Here is a 27,390-nt window from a genome sequence, read left to right as displayed (position 1 = left end):
CGTGTTTGATGAAACTTAACTCGACGCGACGGCGTGTGAGCACATGTTAATATCCCTTATATCGATTCTCGTTATCGGCGTCACGTGTTATTCAAGCATGACGCCGAAATTTCTCGAAGTAATCTGGAGATCATACGAACACTTGACCATGTTGTCAGTATGTTGAACACCGACGCGGTACAGCATGTACTCGACGTGATAAATCTCGCAGTCCGACAGTATCTCGCAGCGAGGAAGAGTTGTTTCGTCGCACGATGTCGGCAGTTGGGAATTGTGCGGTGCAAAGATACAACGTCGGGATCGTGTTCGCTTGCGCGATTGGTCTCGGATTGTCGTACTATGCGTACGCCGTGGAAACCAAGAGGGAGCAGGACGATTCGTACACGCCGTTGTGCGACATCTCCGAACATATCAGCTGCACCAAAGTGTTCATGACTGAGTAAGCGTCCAAATATTGCCGCGTCACGGTGTAATTGCGCTTGAAAAATCTTTCTACCATATGTTTGGCTGCGGAAAACATGAGTTTCACATTAATCTATAATTTTGTTCTGTTCTTTGAATGATCGTTCGACCCTACTCTTTTCTATTTATCGAGTGCTCCTCGATGTTGCAACGTGAACAAGTTCGGGGCTGTGATGTTGAAAGGCAAAGCATAAACGCAAGCTCCGTGTTAAAGAAATATTTTTTGAGAATTTTTAGATGTTATATATTTCATAAATATCACAATATTATATATATTTTTTACTAATATTGATACAATGATTCGTTCGATTGATATCATGAATAATAAATATATGAGAAACAAAGGACATTGCCGTCATATGAAAAATTTCACGTCTAGAAGATTATTCTTCTTATTGGCTATCAACCTGGAATATATTTTTTTTTAATTTAGGGAATATTTGGGATAACAGGCACATACAAACGTCATTATTTTATTTCTAGTATCTAAGAAAATATTCCGATACATTATATACATTCATGAACAAAGGCCACATTTAAGAAACACAACGATATTGTGTAACACATTAATTCATGAATGTAATTGGTCAAAGATTGGTTCAAGGATCTAAAAACCAGCAATGGCTGTATTCAGCAGAAAAAGCGGGTGATACCCGTTTAACCACGTCCCGATTGACCACTAGTCACTCACAGGGGCCAGCGTCTAGAATTTTTCCACTGTTCAAGCGTTGTGAGTGGCTAGTGATCAAACGGGTGTCACCCGAAAAAGCAGTTTTCCAACTGTTGGAATATTTTTTGATACGATTGGTTTATATATTTAGATCCAGTAAGGAATTAAGGGCAAGAACCAATCATATTAAAGAATCTTACATGGTTACAGCTATTGTTTTATTGAACAAGCTATTCTTTATTATGATTGGTTTTTTTTACACTTAGATTTAACGAAGATCTAAAAGCAAGAACCAATCATATTGAAAAATCACCGAATGCTCACTGATTTGCTTTTTATGCTGAACGCAGCCATTATGACACCATGAATTTGGCCATACTGATTGCTCTTTTCAACCGCGCGAATTTTTAAATGACACACTTTGAAATTTATGAAATCTAAAGAATAATATAGACAAAACGATTATGAAATCATGTGAGGGATAATGATCGTCAATAATTGGAAGATTATTGCAGGTAGATATGCAAAAACAAAAAACTAATGCATTGTTTTTCAGATTTGGCAAAGGGTTTGGACTCTTCCCGAAAGATTCTGTCTTTAATGTTCCAAATTCATTATATGGTCTAGCATTTTATACTCAGATTGCAATTTTAAGTATGTGTATATTTATATTGGAATTCGCTACGCGAATGTACTTTATGTATTTTATGAATAACGAAATTTTTTTTCAGGTATGAGTAATAATTACACTTGTTCGGTTGTCGTTATTGCTTTAGGAATAGTTTCTAATATTTTTTCCTTGTATTTGGCTCATATATTGTATCTTTATAGAGACATCTGCATTGTTTGCGTTAGTACATATATTGTAAATGCGGTAATAGTGTTTCTCGCCATTAATAAATTCCGAAAACTAAATAATATATGCAAGAAGAAGAAGAAGCAATTTTGAAGAGATTAATTGCATTTTTTCATGTTTGACCAAGAAGATATCATAATAATTTGTAACTAACATATTATTTTCTAGAATTTATACATATAGATTTTTTTAGGTAGTAATAGACTTTTTTCTATCAGAAAAAGGTTAAAACATTATTCCACATTATACAATACAAACAATCTCATGATTTCTATATTACAATTTACATACTATTTTAAATAAAAAATTAAAATATAAATGTAACAAAAATATAAGATCTCTCGTGATATATATATTTATATTATATTATTGTAAATCAACAGCGTAAACAATATAAATAATATCGCATCTATATGAAACTTATATATTCACTTATTAATAAAATGACGCTGAAAATGTATAGATACTATGTATAGAATTTCCCGCGATAAAGCTCCTAAAGATCCTTTAAAGCTGCTATTTTTATTCCCAATTATTTATGGAAAAAATATATTGTTAAAAGAAAATATTAATACGAGGACAAGAAATATAATGCGCACGGAACATTCTATACATTATCGAATGTAGCAACAACTTTTGCTACATATTTTGTTTTATCAGAATGTCTAATTTAATCATCGAACATGTGGCATTAAAAATATACGAAACATTTTTCTAATATTTAAGAAGGTTTATCGATTCTACTTTAATGTATTTTATACGATTTCAAAGGAGACGATTCTCGATGTTCTCGATTCCGAATAGATTTGATTCACATAAATCACTCGTGAAATATCATATATGAACAGTAGAACTTACTCTTCTTAGATAATACGAATAAAACATGAATAAAATTCTAGTTTTAGCACCATTTACTAATTTCTTGAACAATATTTCTATGTGTCTATCTTAATCATCTTATTTATGTCACGTCGACAATATTCCACGTTAAAATGTCTGACGAAATGATACGTGACGACTGTGAAGTCGACTGTTTAATGAGGATAAATTTAAAAATTTAATGTCTACAAATATTAACATGTGGTTATCAGTAATAGTAATTGAGGATGGCGGTAGAAAAGAAGAGAAAGGAGAAAGTACAAGGCACAAGATGAAAAAAAAAACGCTCACAAGGATTTCTTGAAGTCTAAAATAAAATCCATTACTTTGTCCATTACTTTGTGTAAAATCCATTACTTTTCAAATTTTAGCCTTTCGCTTAGACCATTTATATTTTGGAAAGGAGGTTCTTTATACACGCATGTCTATAAGGAGAAGGAGAGAGAGAGACAATTCGGCGTCCAAAGAGGAAGGATATAATTTATTACGGTGCCGACGACTACCTCAATATTTACCGTCTCTTAACAGATCCCTGTTACTACGGCTGATGCTGGCGAGAATGCCGGGGCTCTTGAGCGGCGGCGTCTCGTCCAGCCGGTTCAGGTGCAAATTGGAGGTATATGGTGCGCGGGTCGGCGTGTCGACGCCGCTTTTGTTGGCCTCGACGTTGAAGCTTTTGCTGCGCGACAGCGACGATTTATATGTACGTTCGGGTTTTGGCGGCGCCTGAAGGGTGCTGTACGCGGACGTGGTGGTGGCGTTCATTTTCGGCGACACGGTGTTCACCGTGTTCTTGATCGATATGTTGATCATGCTACTGTGCTGCCGACTGGCCTTGCCGGGTGATACGCCGTGCCGGCCGATGTTCACCTGGTGCCGCCTGGTCTGCGAACGGGCCGATTGTCCACCACCGGCGGAATGCAGGCTTCGCGGTAACGTCTGGGTGGACCGGAAGTGCTCCTCCCTCTCGTAATCGCCGGCCAGTTTGCTGGTGGACTTGCTAAACCTGCCGAGGGAGCTGGAGGCCACGCTGAAACGCGGTCGTTTCCGAAAGGTGATTCCGAGGGTCTCTGCGGACTCTCTCTCGTCGGCTCGCGACGACGATCGAATGAGCCTACCGAGCCATATTTACGTTCGATTTCATGCGTCCCTTTTCATGCAGCCTTCACCCGAAATCGAAGCACGGATTCGCCGGGATGCGACTTAAAGATACCCAAGCGGCCCGCTTTTAGGCATTCCCACTTCGGTTCCTGAAGCTTGCGCAACTAGTCTTTGGCGATCGAGCGACATGAGAGAGCGAGTTTGTCGTCTATTCACGACGGCAGATTTCGATCGGGAGACAAATTTTTACTGATAATATGTGAAAGCGTGAAATATCTTTGTGTAACGCTGTGTCATTTCTAAGAAACGTTTCGTTTTTCGCACAGATAGATCTGTGCGAAAGAGAGTGTCTCGAATTAAATTAACCCTCTCGCACTTTCAATTTCCAATAGATTTTTCCCTTGCAAAAATTGATTATCCTTCACATTTTGTTTAATATTCCTCTTTCTAACGTGTCTCTATATTTTGAATTAAAATTAAGCTTTTCAAAATAAATCTCATTCGAATTGCTGTCTGATTAGTGTTTATAACACTTAATCCATAAAAATTCCTTATTATAATTAATTATTCTCTAAACTTTAATTTAAAAAAGACAAGGGATGAATAGAGAAGGCCTGTCACATTTTATAATTTCCTGTAATATCCCACATGTCACATGTTAATAAAGATATTTCACTTGCGCAATAATGGGCTAATGGGCAATGTCAATTAAGCGCAATTTGATTGTAAGTGGGAGAGAACTTATCAGCCAAAATTTGTCTCACTCTCGCGTAACTATGTTGTATTCCGAGGACTTCGGTTACCTGTGTTCAGAATCTACGGCAATTTTACCGGAGCCGCGCGGTCTTCCGTATCGCAGCCGATCTCTGTCGTCTTCGTATCCTTTTTCGCGGCCGTAGATGCTGCCGCCGAAGGGATCCTCGCCCAAGTAATACCTCTGCAAGGGTGGCGGCGTGGACTCGTTGCGTTGCCATTGCTCTTGAACAATATGATCAGCCGTTCTGATCGTCTTCGTGACTTTGTTCGATGGATTGGCATTCCGTGGCGATCGCGGTGGTCTCTCCGGTGGTTTGTCCTCCGTCGTGTCCCGTTGTTCGCTGACAAAAGGAATATTTCTGTCTATCACGTTGTATTGCAAATAGGTCGGTCCGTTGTCGTCGGTCTGCGTCAGTTGCGAGGTCGAACCGCCACTGGTCCGTTTGTTCTTTCTCTCCGTACTGGCTGAACGTAACTTGCCCACTAGTTTGCGAAAGGATTCACCGATCTTGTACTTAGGTCCATGACCTAAAATGAATGGATTTATAGACAATATCTTACAATAACATAACATGTAAACAAATAATAATAATAATAATAATACTCTTACCAATTTTGCTATCAATATAATTTTATCGTTAGCTTTTATTAATTATTTTTATAATTTGATTATATTAATACTCGATTTAATTAGAGCGCTTGTAATTACAAATTTACAATTAAAGTAATTAAAGTAAGGCTTTTATCTCGAATAAATTGCGAGAGAAGACTTACTCTTCGACGCTCGTAAACTGTCCGATTTTTTCTCTTCGCGACTATTTATCGGCGATTTCGGCGAGATTGATCGCGATCGTGGTGAAGTGCTCCTATAATTATCGCGTTCGGATGTCTGTGCTTGAACGTCGCGATTACGACTTTCCCAAGTTCTTTGCACCACATGTATTGGACTTGAAGTACGACCCGATGACAGCTCGTTTGAACTAATCTTCTCTTCGGATCTTGCCCACTACAAAAAGATAAGCAATGATCGAATTCCGTATATTATGTAATAAGATAGTGAAGAAGAGTTTTAAGATATTATGATAATATAAATTAATTAATCATTCAATATATATAATCACGAATCGTAATCATCTAATAATGAATGAGAAAGAAAAAATAATATAATAGCAACAATTTCTCGGAATTATAAATTTTCATTTAATATTTTCTCATAAATTTTGAAATATTTGGTATATAGCATGACGAGGGAGAAAAATATTTGCACCTGTTCTTTCGATCTTCGACGTATCGGTGGGGATGGTGTACGTTGACGTTCCTCGATGGGATCTTGATACTCGCGTCGGAACGATTCGTAAGTTTTCGAATATGATGATTCAACTTGATTTCTCTTATGCCCGTGGGCATGTCCGTTGGTACGTGAAGATTCCATGTACCGAACCGGAGAGTTTGATCGCACATGATTTTGTTTCTCTGTGTAGAATACATTCATATTATGTCGAACTCGTATCATTTAATTTTAACACGATCGGAGAAAAAGCTAAAGTTGTAATGTTTACAAATTACTTCCCCTATGTATAACAATACATCTATATTATCTCTTTCTAAAGGAATTTTATGTCTTTATATTTTATTATGTGACTAATGTTATACGTTATGATACAAAATTTGAGATTTTATTTTAAATTAATATTCTAAAAATAAATTTTTTTTTTCGTACCTTTTCCTTGATATCGTTCCGACCATTCGCTGATACCATGAAAATATCCTGAAGGCGAGTTCGACTCTCGACCACGTCGCTGATTGCGACTGGAACTCACATTCTGATAATCGCGTTCTTTAGGCGTGCATGATTTCATGGTGACGTTGATATAGCTCGTGTTAGTGCCAATCGGCAGAGGAGAGTCATCGGCATCGAGAGACCCATGCGAAGAACGCGAATCGCTGCCGAAATGGCTCTCCAGCCATTTCGACGTTTCAAATTTCCTCGCCTCGTCCTCCTCCTCTAGATCCAAGGGCTTTTTTGTCAAAGCATCCTTCCGGGCGGCATCCGAGAAACCTGTAATAATTAGCGGAGAAATACTTCAAAATCACAATAATAAAAGTAATTTTTATTGAAAAAAATTTTTTTTCCATAGAAGATAACACATAGTGGTCTTGAAGATGGAAGAGGAATTAGAGGATTTATCAGCAATTAGATTTTATACTTTGGTGTGATTATTCGTTATCGCCCAGATCGAGCATTCGCAGGCATGCGGCACGCACTAATGATAGAAAACGAAATAGAGAAAGGCGTAACGTACCGGGATATTTGTGAAAACGAGTCGTCCGCATGCCCGTCGGTGATGGTGACCAGTCGCCTATTCGTTCTCCTTCGGTTGTCTCTGCGACGTAGCGCATTTCTCGGCCGACTCTCTCGCCGGCCGAGATGTAGTCCACCACGTCCTCTTCTCTCCTCTTAACGTATCTCTGCGAGCTCTCCTTCTTCGTTTCAGAGGCGTCGTCGTCGTCGTCGTCGTCGTCGTCGTCGTCGTCGTCGTTCTTCCCGTCGTCCGGGACCTCGTCGTCGTTAATCTACAATGAAATTTCACGTCCCTTGTTACTTTCTTCTTTTCACATTTCATGTAATAGAATAATATTTTATTACGTAAATATATTAAATATAATTAAATCTTCTTTTATACAATATGTAAAAGGAGCAAAGCTAAGTGAAGTCGTGGAGAAAGAAAAATGGAGAGAAGGCGGAAATATTATTAAAGCCAGTTTTTGCTGTCGCGACTCACCTCTTCGTGCTCGACCGTTCGCTTCTTCTCGGTAACGATTAATCCATCAGCCTTCAGTTCCTTTTTCTCCAAGGTCTTTTCGGTGTCGATGACTTTGTTTGACCTAGTCGTGTGCTGAATGACCCGCGGACCGGACCGCGGTGCCAGTTGTTTCGAAGATTCGGCGAGGGCCACTCGCAGATCGCCCCTGTTGTTACGCACCGCTTTCTGGTACGCCTGAAAACCAGACGCAGGAAACGCATTTAACTCTCCGATCCGAACATTCGCGATCGGTTATTGTCTCCGTGCGAGTCTTCTTCCCCTGTACGCGTATCCCCGTCACGATAAACTGGTTGATCCGGTTGCGCCTGTCTTTCTCTTCCTTCCGCGAAAATGTATCGCTTTGAAAAGGAACACGACGATCAAGAAACAACTATAGTGGAGCAAGTGCACGCGATCGTGTAGTGATAAACGCATAATGATATGACGTATGAGAGAGAAGACACGATAAACTAGAAAATCATCGCGCTCTTTAATTAGTGGGACACATATTTGACATGCAGATAGCGTCTAAATTACTTGAACTTAATAACAGAAAAGCGGCGACGACGACGATAATTATCGGTTACCGCAGCTTCGTCGTGTCGGATTAAGGCAATCGTAGCGATCCGCGACATTCGTCAATTATTCAATTAGATAGCAAAAATACTTTCATATGCTATCATTTTAATCTTAATATTGATTTAATATTTTAAGCTCTCGTATTCTCGCTTTTTACATTTATATATCTACGGTCTTTCCTTTTGTAAATATCGACATGAAATATACATTCGACATATGTTACATGTCGACATTAATTTTTTTTCCTAAATATCTATTGAAGTGAAATGTACACGTCGACCCGTCATGCTATTAAAAAAGATGTCTACGCGTGTCGTCGGAGAAAGAAATTAAAAATTGCATAAACTGCCGGTTACGATGACACGACACGATTCTCCGACCTCCGACGGAATAACGACTCCGGTATTCGAACACGCCGAGGACGATGACGAGCATGACGAATGATCACGATACACATCAGAAAAAAAATTATTCACTGCCGTGCGACACTGCCTTCGATGAAATCTGGTCTACTCGCGACGGGCGTGTTACGCGCTTCCCTCGGAACGAGTTCGCAATCTTGTCCAACGTCAATGCGAGCATTAATGACTAATATACCCTTCGCAATTATCTCGCTCGGAAGGGAACGACACGTCCCGTCGGCCTGTCGAGCGGCGCGTGTCCTTTTTTTCCGCGGGGCGATTGTCCCGGCGTCTCTCGCGCGAGGACGAGGACCTGGTCCTGCCCGACGACGACGAGAAATCTTAAGACCGCGGCGGCGGAGCGGCGGAGATCCCGACGGGAATTCTCGCGGGAAACGACAATCCGCGCCGATTCCGCCGGGAGAGAAGGAGCGCGGGACACTATCGCGGTCGAATTCGCGGCTGATCGCACCCGCGGTCGAGAGAACAGCTGCTGAGACTGCGGGCATCTCATGGCTCTTTTCATCGCCATTGGGTGAAGGGAGAGCAAAATCGAGAGATCATCGACTTCCACTCCTTGAGATCCCTTTCCCTCTTCTCTCCTTCTCTTTTCGTCTCTCGCTTTCCGCCATCCCCTTTCTTCCTCGCTCTCCCGCCCCCCCCTCCCTCTCGCCTCCCGTCCTCGTTCGCCGTTTTAACTCCGTCCTTCCTTCGTCCTCTTCGTCCCAGAACGATTCGACCTCCTCCGTCCTGAATCGTTCATGCGCGCGAGAGCGTCTTCTCTCTCCTGAGTATATACCTGTTGCCCGCGTCTTTCGCAATCCGCTGGGTACTCCTTCTCTCGGAGGAATATCCCCGCGAGGTTTGTGAAATCTCGCCGCGATTTACGTGGATGCGATTGCACGCCGCATAGATCAGAAGGAGAGTGAGAGACCTTTTTTTTTTCTGTACTCTACAAACTATTCCCGGACTTGTATATTCACGCTAAATGCCCGTTAAATACGCAATGTGTTATTATGTCATTCAGAAAGTGACACGATCTATTGCTATTACGATGTCAAATGACGTAAACGTTGCCAGCTAACTTAGTTCTTAATTCAACAGTTTGCGATTAGCGTCAGAAATGTACGCGATAATCACAAGCAGCCATCGGAAACACTGACGTGTTATTTTACAAGCGAATGAACGGTTGTGTCTCTCATGGGAAGCAGATAAAACGAAGGTGAACGTTCTAATCTAAGTACAAGATGCTCCGCGATCGTTATGTGAGAAAGCTCTTGAAAGATCTTTAAGGTTTACTTTAGAGATACTCTTTAGAGCTGTATCACACTTTTATCTTTCCCAACTCATATTTTTGGCATGTAAATCCCGGCAAGAGGCCCCACAGAGAGAAATACCCGCTCGTGCCTCCTTTCTTCAGCTTCACAAATTATTTCGTAACGGCGCGGAGTGAGTATACCTGGCGCCGTGCTGATCGAATCTCGAGCCGAGCCGAGACACGACGACCGGCGCGAGCCGATCGTCAGACGGGACGAGTCTCTTTCGAGAGGACAAACGCGGCGCGACCTTTTCGCGGTAAGAGAATGCGCGTACAGGCCGTGCTTCACGTGGCACGCGCAGGTGGAATTCAGGTGGGTGTGGGTGTGTCGTCGGTCGCGGTGTGCACCGCACGTACCTCGTCCGAGATATCTCCCAGCTGCTGACGATCCTCGGTCTCGAGCCTCTCCTCGATCTCCTCGCGGCTCCTCACGACCGTCTCGTTCAGCTCCTTTTGCACGACGTTACCGCCATTTCCGGTCGCAACACCACCTGCCGCCGGCCGCCAGTCGACCTCCTGCGGTTGATCCCCGGTCGTGCGTCTCTAAACACCGGTTCGCGGACCAGTTAAAAGGCACGTTCCTTACGTGCGCGCGGGCGCGCGATGCTACAAAGGAAGCCGATTCTGATACGCAAAATGTATGCAGAATCGATGAACAATGGACGTGTGTCGAAAAGAAGTAGGAGAAAAAAAGACTCCGGCGATTTCGTCGGCGCGTTTCGTCAAAATTACGTTTTAAAACGTTCGCGATCCGAAGCTTCCTTGGCCGTAGCGAAGGATGAGGAAATGAGAGAACGATTCGAGAACGCCAAGGACTTGGAGTTCTTACGGAGATGGATTTTAAGAGTTTGTAATTATTTATATGTTTGTACATATCTAAAGTTTACATCGCTATACTTATCGTCAATAAAATCCGCTAGTAAATTTGTGACATGCGAACCTCCTGAGTCGTATGTTCCTGTTGCTCGACATCCTCAGTCGTGTTCGTAGTGACGAGGGGTCCGGAGTCGACGACGACCTCACCATCTTCGAGAACGACCTGCCGCTTCACTCTCGTCTCGATTTGTCGCGTGGTGGTGATCTCCTTTTTCTTGCGGGTCTCCCATTCCTCTGAAAGCCGGAAGCGGGCATTCTTTCAGCCTGGCTCGCAACACCGGCATTGTTTCGCAAAACTAATTTCTCGGTCCCGAACAAATGGACATAAAACGCGGGCGATGAGCCGACGACGGAGAAATGTCTTTTGTGCCTTTGTCGACGTTGCTGTCATAACTATCGCGAGTTCGCAAGCATTTCGAGCTACATCAAATGAGCGACACAAACGGTTATGCACCGAGTAAACAGTTACTTTTACTATCGCGATGTTTATCTAATAAGATAAACAAAATCGGAAAAAAAGGATCTTTTAAGTTGATTTTTGTTTCTTCAACTCACGATATCTAATCTTATATTTGACAAAGATGAGGGTTTGACAGATTTAAAGCCACTCAAATACTTGAAATTTTGGGATGTGACATCTTATACTTAATCATTTCTCTATTGTTGCATTTCAACATCAGAAGTTTGAATTAGTCAAGGTTACGAAAAGATTACGAAAAGATATTTTGATAAAATATTTTCTTATAATTTGAGTATGTTTACAATGTGTTGTGAAATACCTTTTACTATTTTGCAGTTACCAGTTGCGAAATAATGTATTCGCTTTTCTGATTATGTGAATATCAGTATTAACTGTTTAATTAATACTGTTTAATTAAATGTTATATCGATATTAACAATTATTGTCTTAATAAATTTTCAATTTATGCGCTGGCATAAACGGCCATAGATTATCATTTTCTCTCGTAGATTAACATTTCTGTTCGAAGAATTTACCTTCTTTGATTAATGCCACAGAGTTCTCAGGGTCAACCTGAAAAAGGAAACAATACGTATGTAAATCCGCCTACGAGCGAGAATCCATCGGAGAAGCAATTCCTTTCGGCTAAGGACATTCCGGGGAAGTTACGTATCGCGAGAAGTACGTCTACCGCAAATAACTTCGCCGTAACCGCTTTCTTACTCCATGTTACACGCGACTAAACTCCTGACCGACACCCGGCAGATTCCAATCCGACAGGGACGTTAACGTGAAGAAGGATTCATTCGCAAGATTGACTTCGGTGAATGAATGCGCGAGCGATTCGCAGAAAATTACGTCCAACACAATTACACGAATTATCAGGAATATTGACTTTGCTAGATTTAATTAAACATTGAAAACATCATTGTGTTCAAACAAATTTTTTATTAAACATGAAAACAAATCAAATACAAAAATTGATGTATTTGTTTAATAAAATAAAAATTTTTATTACATAAACCTTAATAATTTTTCGATCAATTCTATCTTTCGTTCATCTTCCACTCGGCAGACTTTTACGTTGGTCCCGTAGATTTAGTCTCGAATAAATCCGTTTTATTAACATTTCGTGAATTAAATTTTTCAAACGGGTACAAATGCGGGCGCGAGAATGTGAATTCTGGAGGAGAAACGCGCGAATATCTGAGAAAATGCATTCTGAAGAGGCCGGAGAAAATGTTACTCACGAGAATAGAGGAGTGGGTATTCGCCGGTGGACGGGCCTCGTATCGGCGTGTCGAAATCACCTCCATCATTCGATCATATCTGTTACAAAGTCTTGATGTTCCTGTCGGGTTACTCGAGCGGTCGTCACGAGGAGGAATTCAACCGACAAACCATGAGTAATTGCTGTTCACATAAAAAAAGAAATATTTTCTATTACAATTGTATCAAAATAATAATTAATATGCACAAAGAATTTGAAAGATTGGAAGCACAATAAAAGTAAAGGTGAATGCTTGGACCAACATAATTATTCTTCTATAGTTTCAATGAAACGGTACGACATAGCAAACCTTGAACAATTTTTTGGAATTCATTCAACATCAAGTAAAAAAAAAAAAAATGATAAGGAGTGATAAAGAAAAATATTCTAGCCATCAATCGCTAGATATCATCTCGTAATCTCAATATCAAAGATTTCAAAGCAAGATTATACTTGAATGTGAACATTGTGAACATTGTTCGACATGTGTCAGATGTCCCGAGATGTCGGAAAGAACGTCACAGTTCGATAATAAAGGGATCCGAGCCGAGATATTAGCCTTACGCCGCGAGCGCAGCATCCCTCTTCCCGTTCTTCCGCTACGTCGACGCGCGTGTGAGGAACACGCAGCTCGCGGAGCTGCAAGCTGCAATAATTCATCAGAGGAGTAATAATTCAAGAGGAGCTCTCTCCGCGTAGAGAGAGAGAAGTCGAAGGCCGCGGTGGCACGCGGGCCTGTGGTCGCGACCGCCTCGATATGGTACATGCGGTACGATATCGAGAGATGGGTAAGAAAGACACGTCCACTTGCCTATGTCCTATATCAATAGCGTAAGTGACTCGTGTTTTTTCTAAAAGCATTCGCGAGTCCTTGATCGAAGAGTTTACACGATTAATGCCCGATTTCCACCAACATAGATTTACTTTAATTTTGGTACTTTAATTTGCTTTTGATCTTTTTCTAATTCTTAAGAACTAGAAAAAGATGAAGAGTAAGTTGAACAAAGATTAAAGTTAATCTACGTTGGTGGAATCGGGCAAAAGCCATCATCCACAAGAGGACGATTGACGCGTGACAATTAGTTTCTTCTCTCTCGCTGCAGCTCTCGACAAAAGATTTAAATTTTCTGGCTTCACAATTGGATTTTCCGATCTCTAATAAATATTCATGTATATTGCGCGTATTATTTTTGTAACGTTTTATTTTTCTAAGTGTATCAGATTAAGCGTTCGGCTTAAGCTTGATTATCTCGAGTCATGGAAATGGAATAAAATTAATCTCCTCTAAAAAAAACCTTTGCCTACGCCTCTGAACACTTGCGTCCTTGCGGTTGAAATACACACGCGGTCTCCCTACCTCGGATTGTGGACAGGTATGTATAAGTATTTAAATTTCTTTTTTCTACCTTTATATGATCTATGATCGTAAAGTGTGGTTTTGAAACGACTGCACATTAAATGTGATTTTTAAGCACTTCATAGAAGGCTGCGATATACAGACGTCATATAATCTCTTAATACTCTATGCGCTTAACTTATTCATTACTGTTAATTATAAAATTTTTAATTGAATGATGCTTATTTTATCGTACAATTAATCATGTAGAAAATAGATCTTAATAAATAAATTAATTTTTTTGAGAATAAAAAGTTTTCGAAAACATCTCTACACTTGCCACTCGTCGTGTCGAATGTAAAAAAAATTACTTTGTAAAAAAGTTCAAAGATCATCCTTTGTTTCTCCGTTTTTTTCATTGTTTCGCGACGGACATCACATATAAATGTCCGCACGCCAATAAAAATGTTTTATATCTTATAAATAGAGCTAAGAGGACTTGCATGCGTCTTACATTGACAACACGCTTCTTTGGTAATCCGCCATACAACCATGTTAGTCTCACCTTATTGGATATGCGTGTGACGTCAGGGATGCGTCAGCGCGTAAAAGCGAACAACTCGAAAAGTCCGTGACATTTCACGCACTCTGTCTAGAATGGGATAAACTCTCTCGTGAGAGTAATAGTAAAAACACGCATAAAGAATAATGTCATTATCCTTAATAGGCCGTTAAATTGTATCCTAATAGAAAGTGGCAATTTCATTTCTTCTTCACATCTACAGTTTGTTATCTTTAGTAACATTTCTTTACGTAAACTGACCAGATAATCGATACAACAGAATTCCTGGCATACAAATTGAAATATGAACGTTAAAAGCTTTTCACAATTTCTTTCATCATTTCACGACATTCATGATACTTCTATAGAAAGACTTTTAGAAAACATTTTTCAAATTTGTCGCAATGTTAATCTGTTCGAAAAAAATTAAAATCTATTTTTAAGTCGTTTATAAGTCTCTTACAATAAATATATGCAGTCGCATTTTAAGGAAAACAGATCAGATGAATCCATCCTTCGGAAAGCTACATCGACAGACAGTTTCACTAACGTCTCATTAAGCTTCGAGCGCAAATCCACCGCGGCCTTGATCGCACGCGTAAATGTGACGCGGACAACGGGAGATGAAATTGACGCTAATCGACAGTGGCGAACATTTTTCTTTGCTAAATAGATCAAGATGAAACGCGCGCGGGAGGTTTGAATCGCCCGACTACCGCGGCGCGTCGTCGCGGTGATTTCAACGCGCGGCGAAACCGCGCGAAAATGCGCCGCGAGCGAAATGGTATCAGCGACCTGCGGATGGCGAGAGCGGCTAACAAGTGGATGCGGACGGAGCGGCGATGCTGCCGGACACGTGACCTCGCCAAGGACGTCGCCATTTTGGTTGAATATGCGAAGCGGGCTCGTTCGATCGCGCTCGAATCCATTTTAGGACCGCGCGACACTGAGAATCTATCACTCCGGGAACTGGTACCTTGGCTTTCACGCCAAATACAGCTTGAGGTCGACGCTACGTCGCGTCGGTGACCGATCGTGCGGTCGCTCGTTATCAGCGTCGGTGACCGATCGCGATGAAACGCCGCGGCTCGATATCGATAAAACACCCGGAACGTGGCCTCGCACCGTGCGCTCGCCGTGCACTGGGAAGATTCTCATCGCTCCTGCCGCACGGCTCGTTATGTAAGAGGCTGACAATGCCACTCGCGTAATATCCACGGCGAGGAAAAGCCGTTCGCCGATGCGTCGGCCGATCCTTTCTCGGAAACGCGAGATACGCGCGCGTAATCGGCACGGCGCGTAAAAGAGAGATCGTACGAGCGTGGGATGTTGGAGATCCCGGATATCCGAAATATTTAGATGAAAAAGAGAAAAAAAAAATAAAAATGAGAATGAAGGGAAGAAAGGAAAATAGGAGGACCGTGGCCGCTTGTTTACACTCACCTACACTCCGCGATATCTCGCACGTTCTTCGCGCGTTTATCCTCGCGGGATGCTGCGGGATTCTCCAGGGAAATCGGACACGATACTTTGAGACATCAACGACGTTTCAATTCAACCGACGAGCGTTTCCCGCGTGCCGCGGAGAACCGATCGGATTTTGCGTCTCTAACGAGAGGCTGATTCAGATGATGGAGCGTGAACGAGCGCGTTGCTCATGACGCGCGAAACGAAAGTACTCGACGAGACTCGCGCCGCATGCTTTCGCGCCAGCGCTCGCGATACTGTCCGACCGTCGAGTACTTTCTGACAGATCCACCTGGGGCACCTCAGGCTCGAGTCTAGCAGGTGAGGCGCCCCAGAGTGCGTGGTCCACCGCACCTTGGGAAATACTCCTTCGACGCGGGAAGCCATCCAGTTGAAAGACGAATATCAGATCGATGGCGCATCGTCACGCAAATCTTTCAGGTCCACGAGAGAGATCTGGACGGTTCCTCTTCCCCGAGGTTCCTTAAAAAGGGAATATCTTAGGCGTACCAGTTTGCGTTGAGAGCGCGAATAGTAAACGCGAGAGTTGCAGAATAGGAACAAATGCGTAACTGGAAAAATATTCATTATAAAATGCTAAAGTTCTTCGTGTGGAATATCGGAGAGAAGAGTTTTTAGAATTTCTAAACGATCGAGATTGGCTCGGATTTTATATCTAAGCTAAGCAGTTGAATATATCTCTCTATTAATATTATTATCCGTAATGGATCTCATACACACGTATATATAGACAAGTAGATTTCAAATAAATTAATTATTCGCTCAATTATTGAATTATATTACGAGTGTAAAAGTTACTCAAGCACGAAATAAAAACTTTCTTGTATGCACAAGGAATTAAATTGAGGACCATTAAAAATGCATGAAGGAAAAAAATTGCATCAACACACACATTCATAAAACGAGCCACTTGTTTTTCAATTGGATTTATTCATTATTCCGAAAGAATTCCATTTAGCGAGTAATATCAGCACGTAATTAGCGCAATATTGTTTACGTTATATCCGAGCGCTCTAAAAAGTGCTCGAGTAGATATTGCAGAGAAATTATCGGCTCTTTCCAGCGCACTGGTTATTTTATTAAATCGTTTTAAGTGCTTATGCTATATGTATATAGAAAAAAAATTTTTTACAGACTAAACAGCTATCTTATGCCGAGACTGTCGGAACGAGGTATCGAGTAGTAGTAGGAGGCGAAGCTCGGCGGGACACAGCCACTGTAAACAACAGGCACGTACGCGACAACCGAGTACACGCCCGAATGGGCAAACACCGTGTATCTTTACCACGATGGCGTTCGTCCAATCAGAGATATCGCCGCACAGAGACGGAGATTAACGTCCTATTAACCCATTAAAGCCCGCGATCACCTTGAGACCTCTACGAAGTGCATTTTGTTGTAGAATATTTGTGCCGCTGACGCTTTTCGTCACTCTCGAGGTGCCGAAACCGAAGAAACGGCCCGAATATCTGAAAAAAGATGCGTAATTGCGAAAAATTATTAAACATAGAAAGAATGGTTTTGTTAAAATATCTAAAAATTTGATCAGATGCAGATCTGAAAATAATTTTCTTAGTTCTTCACAGTAATTATGTAGGACATTCAAATCGCTTGCTAGAATATAAAAAAAATGTTGCGGTCATTACCATCAGGGTTTTAAGCGTTTTGCATAATAATTTTGATGGCTCAAAATTATTTCCAGATCTCTACCTGGTTAAATTTTTTTTACTAAAACCTTTCCGGTTGAGCGAAATCAAGAGGTCTTTTTTGCGAAAGAAATTATTATTAATTCTTGATTGCGTCAGAGTAAAAGAATAGAAATAAAAATACGTATCGCAGGAATACTAAATCTTATCGCTATAAATGTACATTATATATCCGATTTTAGAAGTTAGTTAATTTTACATATCGCGTAATATCTCCTTAAGAGGAGATATTACGTATGCATGAACAAGATGAGGAAATAATAAAATAATAAAATCGTGTCGATTAATAGTAACAGACATTCTACCTGACATTTCAGGGACTGCCTGATTTATTTGGCGCTCGTCTCTTGCGAATTGCCTTCGCGGGATGATTCGTCTGTCTCGAAAAGAAGTTTAAACCTCGTGCGACGTCCCGCAAATATATGTCCGCGTGATTTTTAGCGCGGTTTACCCCGAATGGCGCCAACGTCAACAGGTAAGTGTAGAAATACGCAACGACCGCTACGAACGCGTATATATTTTCAGAAGCCCATTCTTAGCGCTCGAGGTCGTTAATATGCAAATGCGCACAGCCGTTCCAGCCGAGTGCCTTATACCGCGTGCAGAATTCGGCATGTAAAGCGACTCGTCCGGAGAAGTCACACAATCGAAATACCATCGTCTTCGGTCATCACCTAACCGAATGATGTGCTCCATAATCTGGATGCGATGCCACGCACAAGTCGACGAATGAAACAACGACGACGACGACCGATCGCTTCGATCCCGTGATTAATTAGCAGCACGAAACATCGCTAAAGCAGTCCTTCCTCCCTTTTTCTCTCTCTCTCTCTCTCTCTCTCTCTCTCTCTCTCGTTTTTTTGCAGATCGATCGAGATCCGTCCGGCACTGCGCGCGCGATTACGACAGCGAGCGAGTGAGTCAACGGTACGGCGATTTGCTCTATTTGTCACCGACAGTGCTCCACAACGAGGATTATTGCTGTCATTAGCTCTTTGAACGATCGCTCGGCGCAGAATCGTTATTATATGTCGGTTTATTTCTCGCCGGAGATTAGAGACGCGATACGTCGCGCGACAACGTCGCTTCTCAATCGCAGGCGCGTTTTAAGTCACTCGAAACGGACTCGTTCCACCTTACTTTAAATGGCACCGAAAAGCAAGGGGTAATTAAAATTATGCTAATTTCAAACGTTACCCGCGAAATATAATTATCGAAATAAAATTTTATCGGGGTTCATTCATCAGGCCTGTATAGCCGGTAATAATCGGTGCCGATGTATGCAAAAGTCGCGCGATAACATCGAAATGTTGTTTGCGCCGGTACGCCGCTCGTAAATCAACAATAGAAAGCTCGACAGCCGTACCGAAATGTATCTATTACGCGCCGTTCTCTCCGTCTACGATCATAATTTTCTCGCTTTCCTTGACGGCAATCTGATTCCACGCAGCCGCGGCAAATTGTGCAAGTAGATCGAAGTTATCGAGACCTTGGGATCAAAACGCGCGCGCATTATAATCCCGACGCTAATGCATAATGAGTCTGATATATCGGGGAAACGGTGTCAATGTCAATATATGTTGGATGCCGCGCGCGCGTTAAGCATGGCCGATCGCCGCAAAAATTTTCGACGGAAATCCTTCGAATTAGTTCGTGAAGCTTCCATGAAAGAGACCAACGTAGTATCGTATAAATAGTCTGTTACACTGAATGATAGATTTCATCATGATAAAATATCTCAAGATTCAACTTATCTCCATTTGATATATTTAAAATTCAGCATATTTAACATTCTTTTGAGGGGAGTTTATAGTTGTGTTACAAAAAAAATTATTCTTATAGTTCCTTTTTTTTATCACTCATCAATATATTCGATTCATTAAAAAAATTTTTTTTATAATACGTTTAACATCTTGATTTATGCTTTTTTAAAATTTATTTTGATTTTTAATTAAAGTTTGAAAAAGATTAATCTTTTTGCAACTTCGATCGTTAGATTCGATCGCTTTAGATAAAATTATTTTCTAAGATCGATCTATTTCTGAAAACGCTAAAAAAGAAAAGATAAAACTTGGTTCAATAATTCCCGAAAGAAAGATACATAAAAATAAAACATTATGATTTTGCAGGGAAGCGCTTTAAAGATTTGAAAAGACTTGAAAAATTCAAGAGATTATATATTTAATCTTTCCAAAATGCGTCGAGATGCGCCTGAAAATTATTTCAACTAGCTTTAAATACGTAATGATGAATCTATTCTTTATCTATTATTAATCTTTTTTAAAAATATAGAAAAGATCGATTTTTTTATCAATTCAAACTGCACTCCACGTAACGTCTTTAATATTAAGAGCTTCGAAATCGATTCCGCATTAAATTCTGCATTCGCGTTATTTCATGCACGTCCTTTCGGACAGATTTCACGCACGTATGTAGGCGAGTCTAGAAGTCACGGTGGGTTTACCTATATGGGTTTGGAAATGTGCCGATCTCCAAAAGCGGCCGCGCAAAATGGACGCGAATCGCGGAATAACGACGACGAGACACGCTCTCGCAAAAGCGGGAGCGTAATTGCTCCCGCGAACTGGTTCAAAGGAGGCGCGCCTCTCCCAGGTGTGGCCTAACCGCGATAATACGGGAAGGAGATGCGGCCGGGTGGTGTGACGTCATCAGTCCGGTTTGCACGTCGGACGTCCTCGTTCGTCATTTTAAGGATACGAGGCGAGTCTACTTTCTGCAACATCGAGATTGTACGTCTACCGACGAGAAGAATTTGCGCGACAATCGACACGAGAACGCATCTTCCTATTTTTAATCTCGGAAATTCTTTATGGGGGGAAGGCTATCTTTTCTTCTTGAAATTTTGTCAGGCATGATAAATTAAGAATAGCGAAAAAAAAGTTAAAAAAAGATTCTTCACGTAATTTACTAATGAGATTATCTTTGTGAGATTTCTTGTTCATCTGAAACATGAAAATTCGACCAACGTGCAGTCCAAAAAAAAATGAGGTTATTGCAAAAATTCTCACGTTACTATCTTAATCGACGGAAGTAAGCATTGAAAAGACATTAAGCTCGTTGAGCGCCCGCTCGTTAATCCACGAGACGTTAATAGCCGTTCGCTGCGGTAGATTCGCGCGTCGACCTCTCGTTTCCTATTCTCGGCACGATCGTATCAAAATTACGCGCCGTGCCGTACATCGAAAATCGATAATCGTTCGTGCGAGGTACGTACCGCCACCTGGCGACTCGAATTCTTATCAGAAAAGGCGTAGAGGACGCTACGCGTCGTCGCAGGTCGATTCGGCGTTTCACTTCTAGGGAAAAAACGAAAGGTATCTAGTCGTCCTAGAGGGATGAATGCCAGAATCGAGTGGCCACGAGGGGCGAAGGGGGGCAAAGACCGATGAGGAAGAGGAGAGAGAGAGCGAAGCTCCGTACCGTGGCGAGAGCCACGACCCCAGACGAGAGATCGTACACCGTAGGACGATTCTTCGTTCTACTTTTGTTCGTGTATGTGTGTCCGTGAAGTAAAAGTGCGCGGAATGTGTATGTGTGTGTGTGCACCGTCCGCGGAGCGTAGGTAGTACGCCATATTCTCTCGGTGGGTCGGTGGCGCGACAGAGAGGAAGATAGAGGCCATCCGGACGGATGACCGAAATGCACAGCCGCGCGACGAGTGCGAGGATCGGCGGTGGACGTGGACGTGGACGGCAGGATCGCGTCGTTCGCACGTAATACGGGCCGTGTGGTGCCTTTCTCGCCGTGAATCCACGGCGCTTTCGCGCGCTCCATCTCCGTATTTCTCCACGCCGTTTCTGCCACTCTCGCACGCTTGCTCTCTGTCCGTTTCGGTTCCTCTCCGACGGTACTGGACGGTGGCTATAACCCCGGTGCGCTTAACGTGTTACGCACACGGGCGAGTATTGCCGGAGCGAGGATGCGCCAGCGACGGCGCGTATCACGCGTCATCGTCCCGTGACAACCACGACGACGTCGACGACGTCTGTCCGTCACGGTGTATCGTACGCGAGCACTCGCCGTTTTATGAGGCCAGGGGGAGACCACACGGACGTCGAGAGACGGAAGACAATCGGTCAATCAGTCAATCAGTCAATCAGTCAGTCAGCCAGGTAGAGGACGGGAGCGAAGCTCCGGAGACACACGATCGGTTCTGTGGACCAGGCAGGTCGGCGCGGCCATTTTTACAACGTTTATACCGGACGATGCGGCAACCGTGCGTGCTCGTTCGATCCGCCATTCCAAACAATCGGTGCGCTACGTGCAGTGCTCGCAGGATGCGTCCGATGACGGCAGGCAGCGGTGGGACCGCTGTGCAGCGTCGACGATAGGCGCGTTCGCGTCGCGTCACGCTGCGCCAGACGACTAGCCAACCAGTCGGTCAGCCAGTTAATTGGATAGACAGACGGACAGTCGGACGCACGTACGCACGCACGCATGCACGCACGCACGCTCGCTCGCTCGCTCGCACGCACAAGACGCGCTGCCTCCGCACACGTAAGGCGGTGCGTCTGTGACACGACGTGAGAGAGACGACGTGACGTCGCGAGGACAACGAGAGGACGACGGCCCGTGGCCGCCGCCGGTGGCAGTAGTGGTGCTGGAGCTGGTGGACGACGTCGCCGTCTCGTGCACGAACGTCGACGATAACGTCGGCAGCAACGGTGGCGAGGAAGAAGAGGAGGAAGCGAGAAGGCGGAGAAGAAGAAGAAGGAGGAGGAGGCGGCGGTGGAGGAAGAGACGAAGGAGAAGGAAGAGGGACGTGGATCGCGCGGCGATAACGTGAAGGAGGATGATAACGGCGCGCGCGACCACCGCCGCGACGTGGACGGCTACGACGGCTACGATCGCGATCGCGATTACCGCGACAATAGTAATAATCATAATTACTGCGACGAGGACGAAGCGGGAAGAAACGGAAGTCCCGTACGAACAATTCCGCTGCGCTACGTTGAACTTGTGCTTCATGCGTGCCTGTGATTCACGGTGGTGTTTAGCGAAGGCTGCTACTACTACTACTACTACTATTACCACCACCACCAGCCCATAGTGCGTAAACCGTCGATCTTTGGTGTTAGCCGTCGGATGATAATAGTGTGTCGTGAACACCTCCGTGAAAGAGTGTGTCTCGTCCACTTGTACTGCTCTCCGGCCTTCTACGCGTGCTTTGGGCCCTAAAGAGTGTGTGCTCCGCCGATCGTGCGCGGCTGTCTCACTCGTCGCGAGTGCTCCGACTCGGGGTGTGCTGCTCTATCATTGTATGTGTGTGTATATGTGTGTGCCTCTCTCTCTCGCTCCTTCTCTCTAATACGCGCTACTCGTTCGTTCGCTCGCTTGGTTGTTCGTTCGTCGTTCGTTCGTTCGTTCGTTCATTCGTTCGTTCGTTCGTTCGTTCGTTCGATCGTTCGTTCGTTCGTTCGTTCGTTCGTTCATCGTTCGTTCGTTCATTCGTTCGTTCATCGTTCGTTCGTTCGTTCGTTCGTTCGTTCGTTCGTTCGTTCGTTCGACTCGCGCGCAGTCTCTCTTTCTCCCTCTCCCCCCTCATTCCGTCTGTCCCGTCTGTCCGCCCTACGTGCGTGTTTCTCGCGTGCCTCCTCGCCACACGCACCCGGACTCTCTCTCTTCCTCGACCACCGCGCGATCGATGTGACATCGCGCCGTGCCGTTAAACCATACTCTCTCTCGTGCTATCGCGATATATATTCGTGGCTACGCGGCGCGCCGATTTGGGCACCGCGACAGTGAGAGGACTCGTTCGACGAGCGCAGGGAAGGAATTACACACACACACACACACACACACACACACACACACACACATTATATATATATATATACATATATATACATACACACATACACATATCGCGGGGACCTAACCGTGCATGTACGTACAATTCACACGGTGTATGCGTGCGACAGTGCGTGCCGACGGCAACGTCTCGTGAGTGCGTATCCCGAGGCAGTGCGCGGTGTGCTCTCTCTCCTCTCTGTCCTGTCCCTTTCCCCCCCGTCTCTCCCTACCACATCCTCTCGCTCCTCCAGTGCTCTGCGCGCCCTATCGTCCACATCGTCTTCCTTTCTTCCTCCCTTGTTCTCTCTCCCTCTTCCCCTGCCACGCTTTTCTCTTCCTCTCGCTCTCGGCTCTCTTCTTCCCATCGGTCGAGACGACCGTAGGATGTACGACGACGACAACGCTGCCACGACCATCGCCGCTGTCGTCTGCTCGTGTGCTGCTCCCTTTGTCATTCCCGTCGTCATCGTCATCACCACTACCCTCGTCACCTTCCTCCACGCCGTCCGTGTAACACGGTGCTGATTGTCATCGAGCTGTGCCGCGAGTGTTCGCGATCCGACGGACGTTCTCAAGTTAAGTGCCGAGGTGGAGAGATCGCGCGAAGATGGAGATCGAGGCGAAGCAGCGTAGCCAGAAGAATCGCCGACGGGAGCGGGCGCAGCGCATGCTGGCGCAAAGAGAGAGTCTGGCCACCGCGAAGCAGCAGCAACAGCAGCAGCAACAGTCGCAGCAGTCGCGGCAACGGCCGCCGAACGACGAGGAGGATAGTCACAGCGGCGAGGACGAGGACCCCGCCGGCGTCGGTGGCGTCGGCGGCGGCGGCGGTGGCGGCAGTGGTGGCGGCGGTGGCGGTGGCGGTGGCCTCGGACTCGGCGCCAAGACCGGTCACCCACGGGACGGCCACTCGCGACCGCCCAGGCCACCGCGACCCCCGAGGCCTCGCAAGAAGTCTTCCCTCACGGCCGCCAACCAGAAGGAGCCACCTTTCGAGGAGGACATTATCGACGGATTCGCCATCCTCGCCTTCCGCACGTACGAGGATCTCGAGGTGAGCGACGGACCGGATGTCCGATTTTTATTTTTTTTCTTCTTATCCGAGCGATCCGAATGAGGAAAGTGAGAGGAGGAAGAGAAGGTGATGAAGGGGGGAGAGGGAGAGGAGGAAAGACTCCGATCTTCCCCCGATCCGTGACATGTATACATTTGCCGTCGCGTACTCGTCATAACCTAAAAGCAACTTGGGAATAACCTACAAGTCCTCCTAACTCTGCTTTTGTTTGTTTCCCAATTCTTTTCCGAGTCTCTTCCATATGTCAAAATCGGGACGAAAATGATATTTTATGTGTCTGAAAACAATACACGCAGTAGAAAGTAGAAGTTTCTAAAACCAAAAAAACTAATGGGTTGGTTGTTCGGTCGATTCATAATACTTCGACCGTTCAAACAATTCGAGGAAGAGAAATAATTTAAGAAAATATGTTGTTTGATGTTACGAATTCTGAAATCAATTTTGCTTTCTCTAATTTTACTTTCATTGTGTCTCTCTGCTTTACGATGTTTTTATCGGGAAAATTTACAATTTTGGTTCTTATAAGAACAATTTTTTTGCAATTTCGTTGAAAATTATAATTATTTATTCGGGTTTATTTAGTTTTGTATCAAAGATTCCATAAATTTGCTGTGATGCATTTTAACTTCATTGACAAGCACATGTAGGAATGTTGGACTGTTTGTCTATTCTTTTTACAAACTCTTGTTGAATCAGACATTGTTCTTTTACACATTTTTATAAAATGCGAAATGAAAAGATATTAGAAAATTTCCGAACTTCTGTCGCTCAAATGGGAATAAGCTTCGAAAAATGACGTAATCTTTTTTTTCTTTAACACAAAGACAGTCAGCAAGATAAATACAAAAAGAAATATCTATTCTCTAAATGCATGTATGCGATCAAACCGTATCGTTTTGTTTGGCCAATGATAAAGCTTGAAAATAGAAGTTCAGGTCTTTTTCTCATGGGAAAGGTCGTCATACTATTTTCTATTATTAATCCCTCTCAATATTTGGCACTATTTCCTTTTATATTGACGTTTGTGCGATCGAATCTTATCGCCGAAATGTTTTCAATGAATCGTATTTATCATCGAGAATACGAAAATATATCACGACTACTTCACTTAAACATTTACAAGCTGCAAACTTGAATAATTTTATTAAAAATCATTTAATGTTTCTCCTTACTTATTTCAAAATTTGTGATTTTATTGTAGAGAAAAATAGTTCTTTTTTACTTAACATAGACGTGTATACACATGACATGAAAATAAAACTCGATAGTTTCAATAATTTTCAGATTCTAAAGAGTTTCTAGATTTCTAGTAGAAAAAAGTTGTTTGACAAGTTTATTCAATTAGTATAAATAAGTTTTTAATTACTAAATATGTTGTTTATATGCGTAATGCGAGATTAATTGGGAAATAACGATTGATTGATATTCCTAGTTAATTGAGATAACGCAAATTAAATCCGTGAAAAATGTCGACAGCGCAAGTGATTCTCAAACTCAATGAATTTCCTTGGATTCCGTGGATTGTGCAAACTCGTGATACATATTACCGCAGAGTGTCATCCGAAGATAAAAAAACGTAAAAGTCCGAATTGATTTCACGGACGTTCACTTTAATTCGGCAGAAGCGTATACTCAATTAGTCGCGTACAAAAGTGTTTTACACGGGGGGGGAGGGAGCATGAGAATCACTGGCAGAGATAAACGATGCGACTCGTAAACTCGCAAATATTAAACAAAGACGAAAGAGAGAGGAAACCGTATGCCGTGATAAGTCGCTCGAGTCAAACAGATCGATATCGGCCCATATTATTTCCGACAATCAAATACTTCGGTCAGCGAAATTACGCTGGAAATACTCTGCTGGAAATGCTCTGCTGGAAATGCTCTCGTCAGACACGACCTCGGCCGCTCGCGCGGTTTAATCGCGGTTAGAGTTAAACCGACGTCGTCCGCGCAACCGGCCTTTGGAACGCGTCTCAACGATATCGGCGACTGATAGCACGATATATCGCCTCTCCTCTCGCGGGCAATGCGAGCGCGCGCCTTCCCCGCGATTTGCATCGCACCGCATCGCGTCGCGTCGCGTCGCGTCGCGTCACGTCACGTCACGTCCCTTCGCGTTGCGTTACGTTCTGTCGCGTTGTAATGCGTGTACCGACCATTCCTTGGCGGCGTGTAACGGTATTCACGAAGCAGGCTCTCGCATGAACGAGCAGCGAGAGATGAAAATTCGCTTGATGTGGTGGCTATACGCGAGACTGCGAGAATTCTCTTCGAGAACGAGAGAGAGAGAGAGAGAGAGAGAGAGAGAGAGAGAGACGGAGAGAGAGCTTCTTTTAATACTTAAAATATAATAGAGCATTACCATTTTCCTGGCTAAACGTTCCTGCAAAATTTCTCTTGACTTTACAAACTAGGACTTTACAAATTAGATGTCGAGAGGAAAGAATGTAGGTCGAGTGTTATAGTTTGTGGGATTCGTCGCAAGTGTGGAAGTCCAAAATGGAGTCCAAAATGGAAATTATATTGATCTCTGCACGAACGAATTTATATATAAATTGTTCTATGCAACGTTCTCGAATATTAATATTAACTGAAAAGACACGTTTTGTAATGAAAGAATAAAGTGCCAACAAGTTTACGGTGAGCATGATCGCACGATTGAAGAGAGTTAACAAGAGTTATCTTGAATGGGATAGCGAGGCTAGAGAGCATTCAAAGTTGATTCGAATCGGAGATTACGCGAATATGCTCTGGACGTTCCGAGAACAGATAAGTCGCTCGTGAGAGCTCGTCGATAAGAGCTATCGTAAATCGTTGGCGAGGTGAACGCTTATTTTTCCGCTATTGACATAAATTTGCATCATAACGAATTGCGGCCTTGCAGGTCTCGCAGGCGCTTTAGTGCGTACTTCGCTTCTTTTCTATTTATCAAAGTGGAAAAATAGCATCTTCTGCGAGACTACCATTGCGAAATCAC

General features: G+C 43.4%; 3 protein-coding genes across 14 annotated transcripts in view; 2 read left to right on the top strand and 1 right to left on the bottom strand.

Moving 5' to 3' along the window:
- Positions 1–254: 254 nt before the first annotated feature.
- Positions 255–2,448, top strand: Vkor (Vitamin-K epoxide reductase). The gene is made up of 3 exons (XM_011633851.3): positions 255–439; positions 1,689–1,786; positions 1,864–2,448. The coding sequence occupies exons 1-3, from the start codon at positions 255–257 to the stop codon at positions 2,079–2,081; spliced, it is 501 nt and encodes a 166-aa protein (XP_011632153.2). The 3' UTR covers positions 2,082–2,448.
- On the bottom strand, positions 2,321–19,965 carry chas (chascon). Of its 8 annotated transcripts, none has more exons than XM_089080280.1 (14): positions 17,830–19,965; positions 16,951–17,287; positions 15,774–16,280; positions 12,413–12,575; positions 11,699–11,735; positions 10,767–10,936; positions 10,184–10,369; positions 7,508–7,723; positions 7,028–7,298; positions 6,445–6,783; positions 5,992–6,197; positions 5,499–5,730; positions 4,772–5,252; positions 2,321–3,897 (listed from the first exon to the last, which is right to left on the bottom strand). In XM_089080280.1, exons 4-14 carry the CDS (start codon positions 12,479–12,481, stop codon positions 3,372–3,374), a joined length of 2,733 nt encoding a protein of 910 aa, XP_088936406.1. In that variant the 5' UTR covers positions 12,482–12,575; positions 15,774–16,280; positions 16,951–17,287; positions 17,830–19,965; the 3' UTR covers positions 2,321–3,371. The 8 variants fall into 8 exon arrangements, with proteins under 8 accessions (XP_088936406.1, XP_088936409.1, XP_088936408.1 ...); XM_089080283.1 differs by having other exon boundaries at positions 16,152–16,280; XM_089080282.1 differs by having other exon boundaries at positions 17,104–17,287.
- Positions 19,966–20,044: 79 nt separating this feature from the next.
- Positions 20,045–27,390, top strand: part of tay (tay bridge kinase) — a 32,100-nt gene continuing 24,754 nt past the window's right edge. For 2 of the 5 annotated variants that reach the window (XM_089080274.1, XM_089080273.1), the window contains exon 1: positions 20,047–24,389. In XM_089080274.1, coding sequence (XP_088936400.1) covers positions 23,946–24,389 — 444 coding nt within the window. In that variant the 5' untranslated portion in view covers positions 20,047–23,945. Of the gene's footprint in view, positions 24,390–27,390 lie in introns of all 5 variants that reach the window. The other 3 variants (XM_089080275.1, XM_089080278.1, XM_089080277.1) reach the window with 3 other exon arrangements.

The sequence above is a fragment of the Pogonomyrmex barbatus genome, unplaced genomic scaffold (assembly GCF_055798465.1).
Source record: "Pogonomyrmex barbatus isolate J1 unplaced genomic scaffold, ASM5579846v1 scaffold3, whole genome shotgun sequence".
Taxonomy (NCBI): domain Eukaryota; kingdom Metazoa; phylum Arthropoda; class Insecta; order Hymenoptera; family Formicidae; genus Pogonomyrmex; species Pogonomyrmex barbatus.
This window is presented reverse-complemented; position numbering and strand designations above follow the sequence as displayed.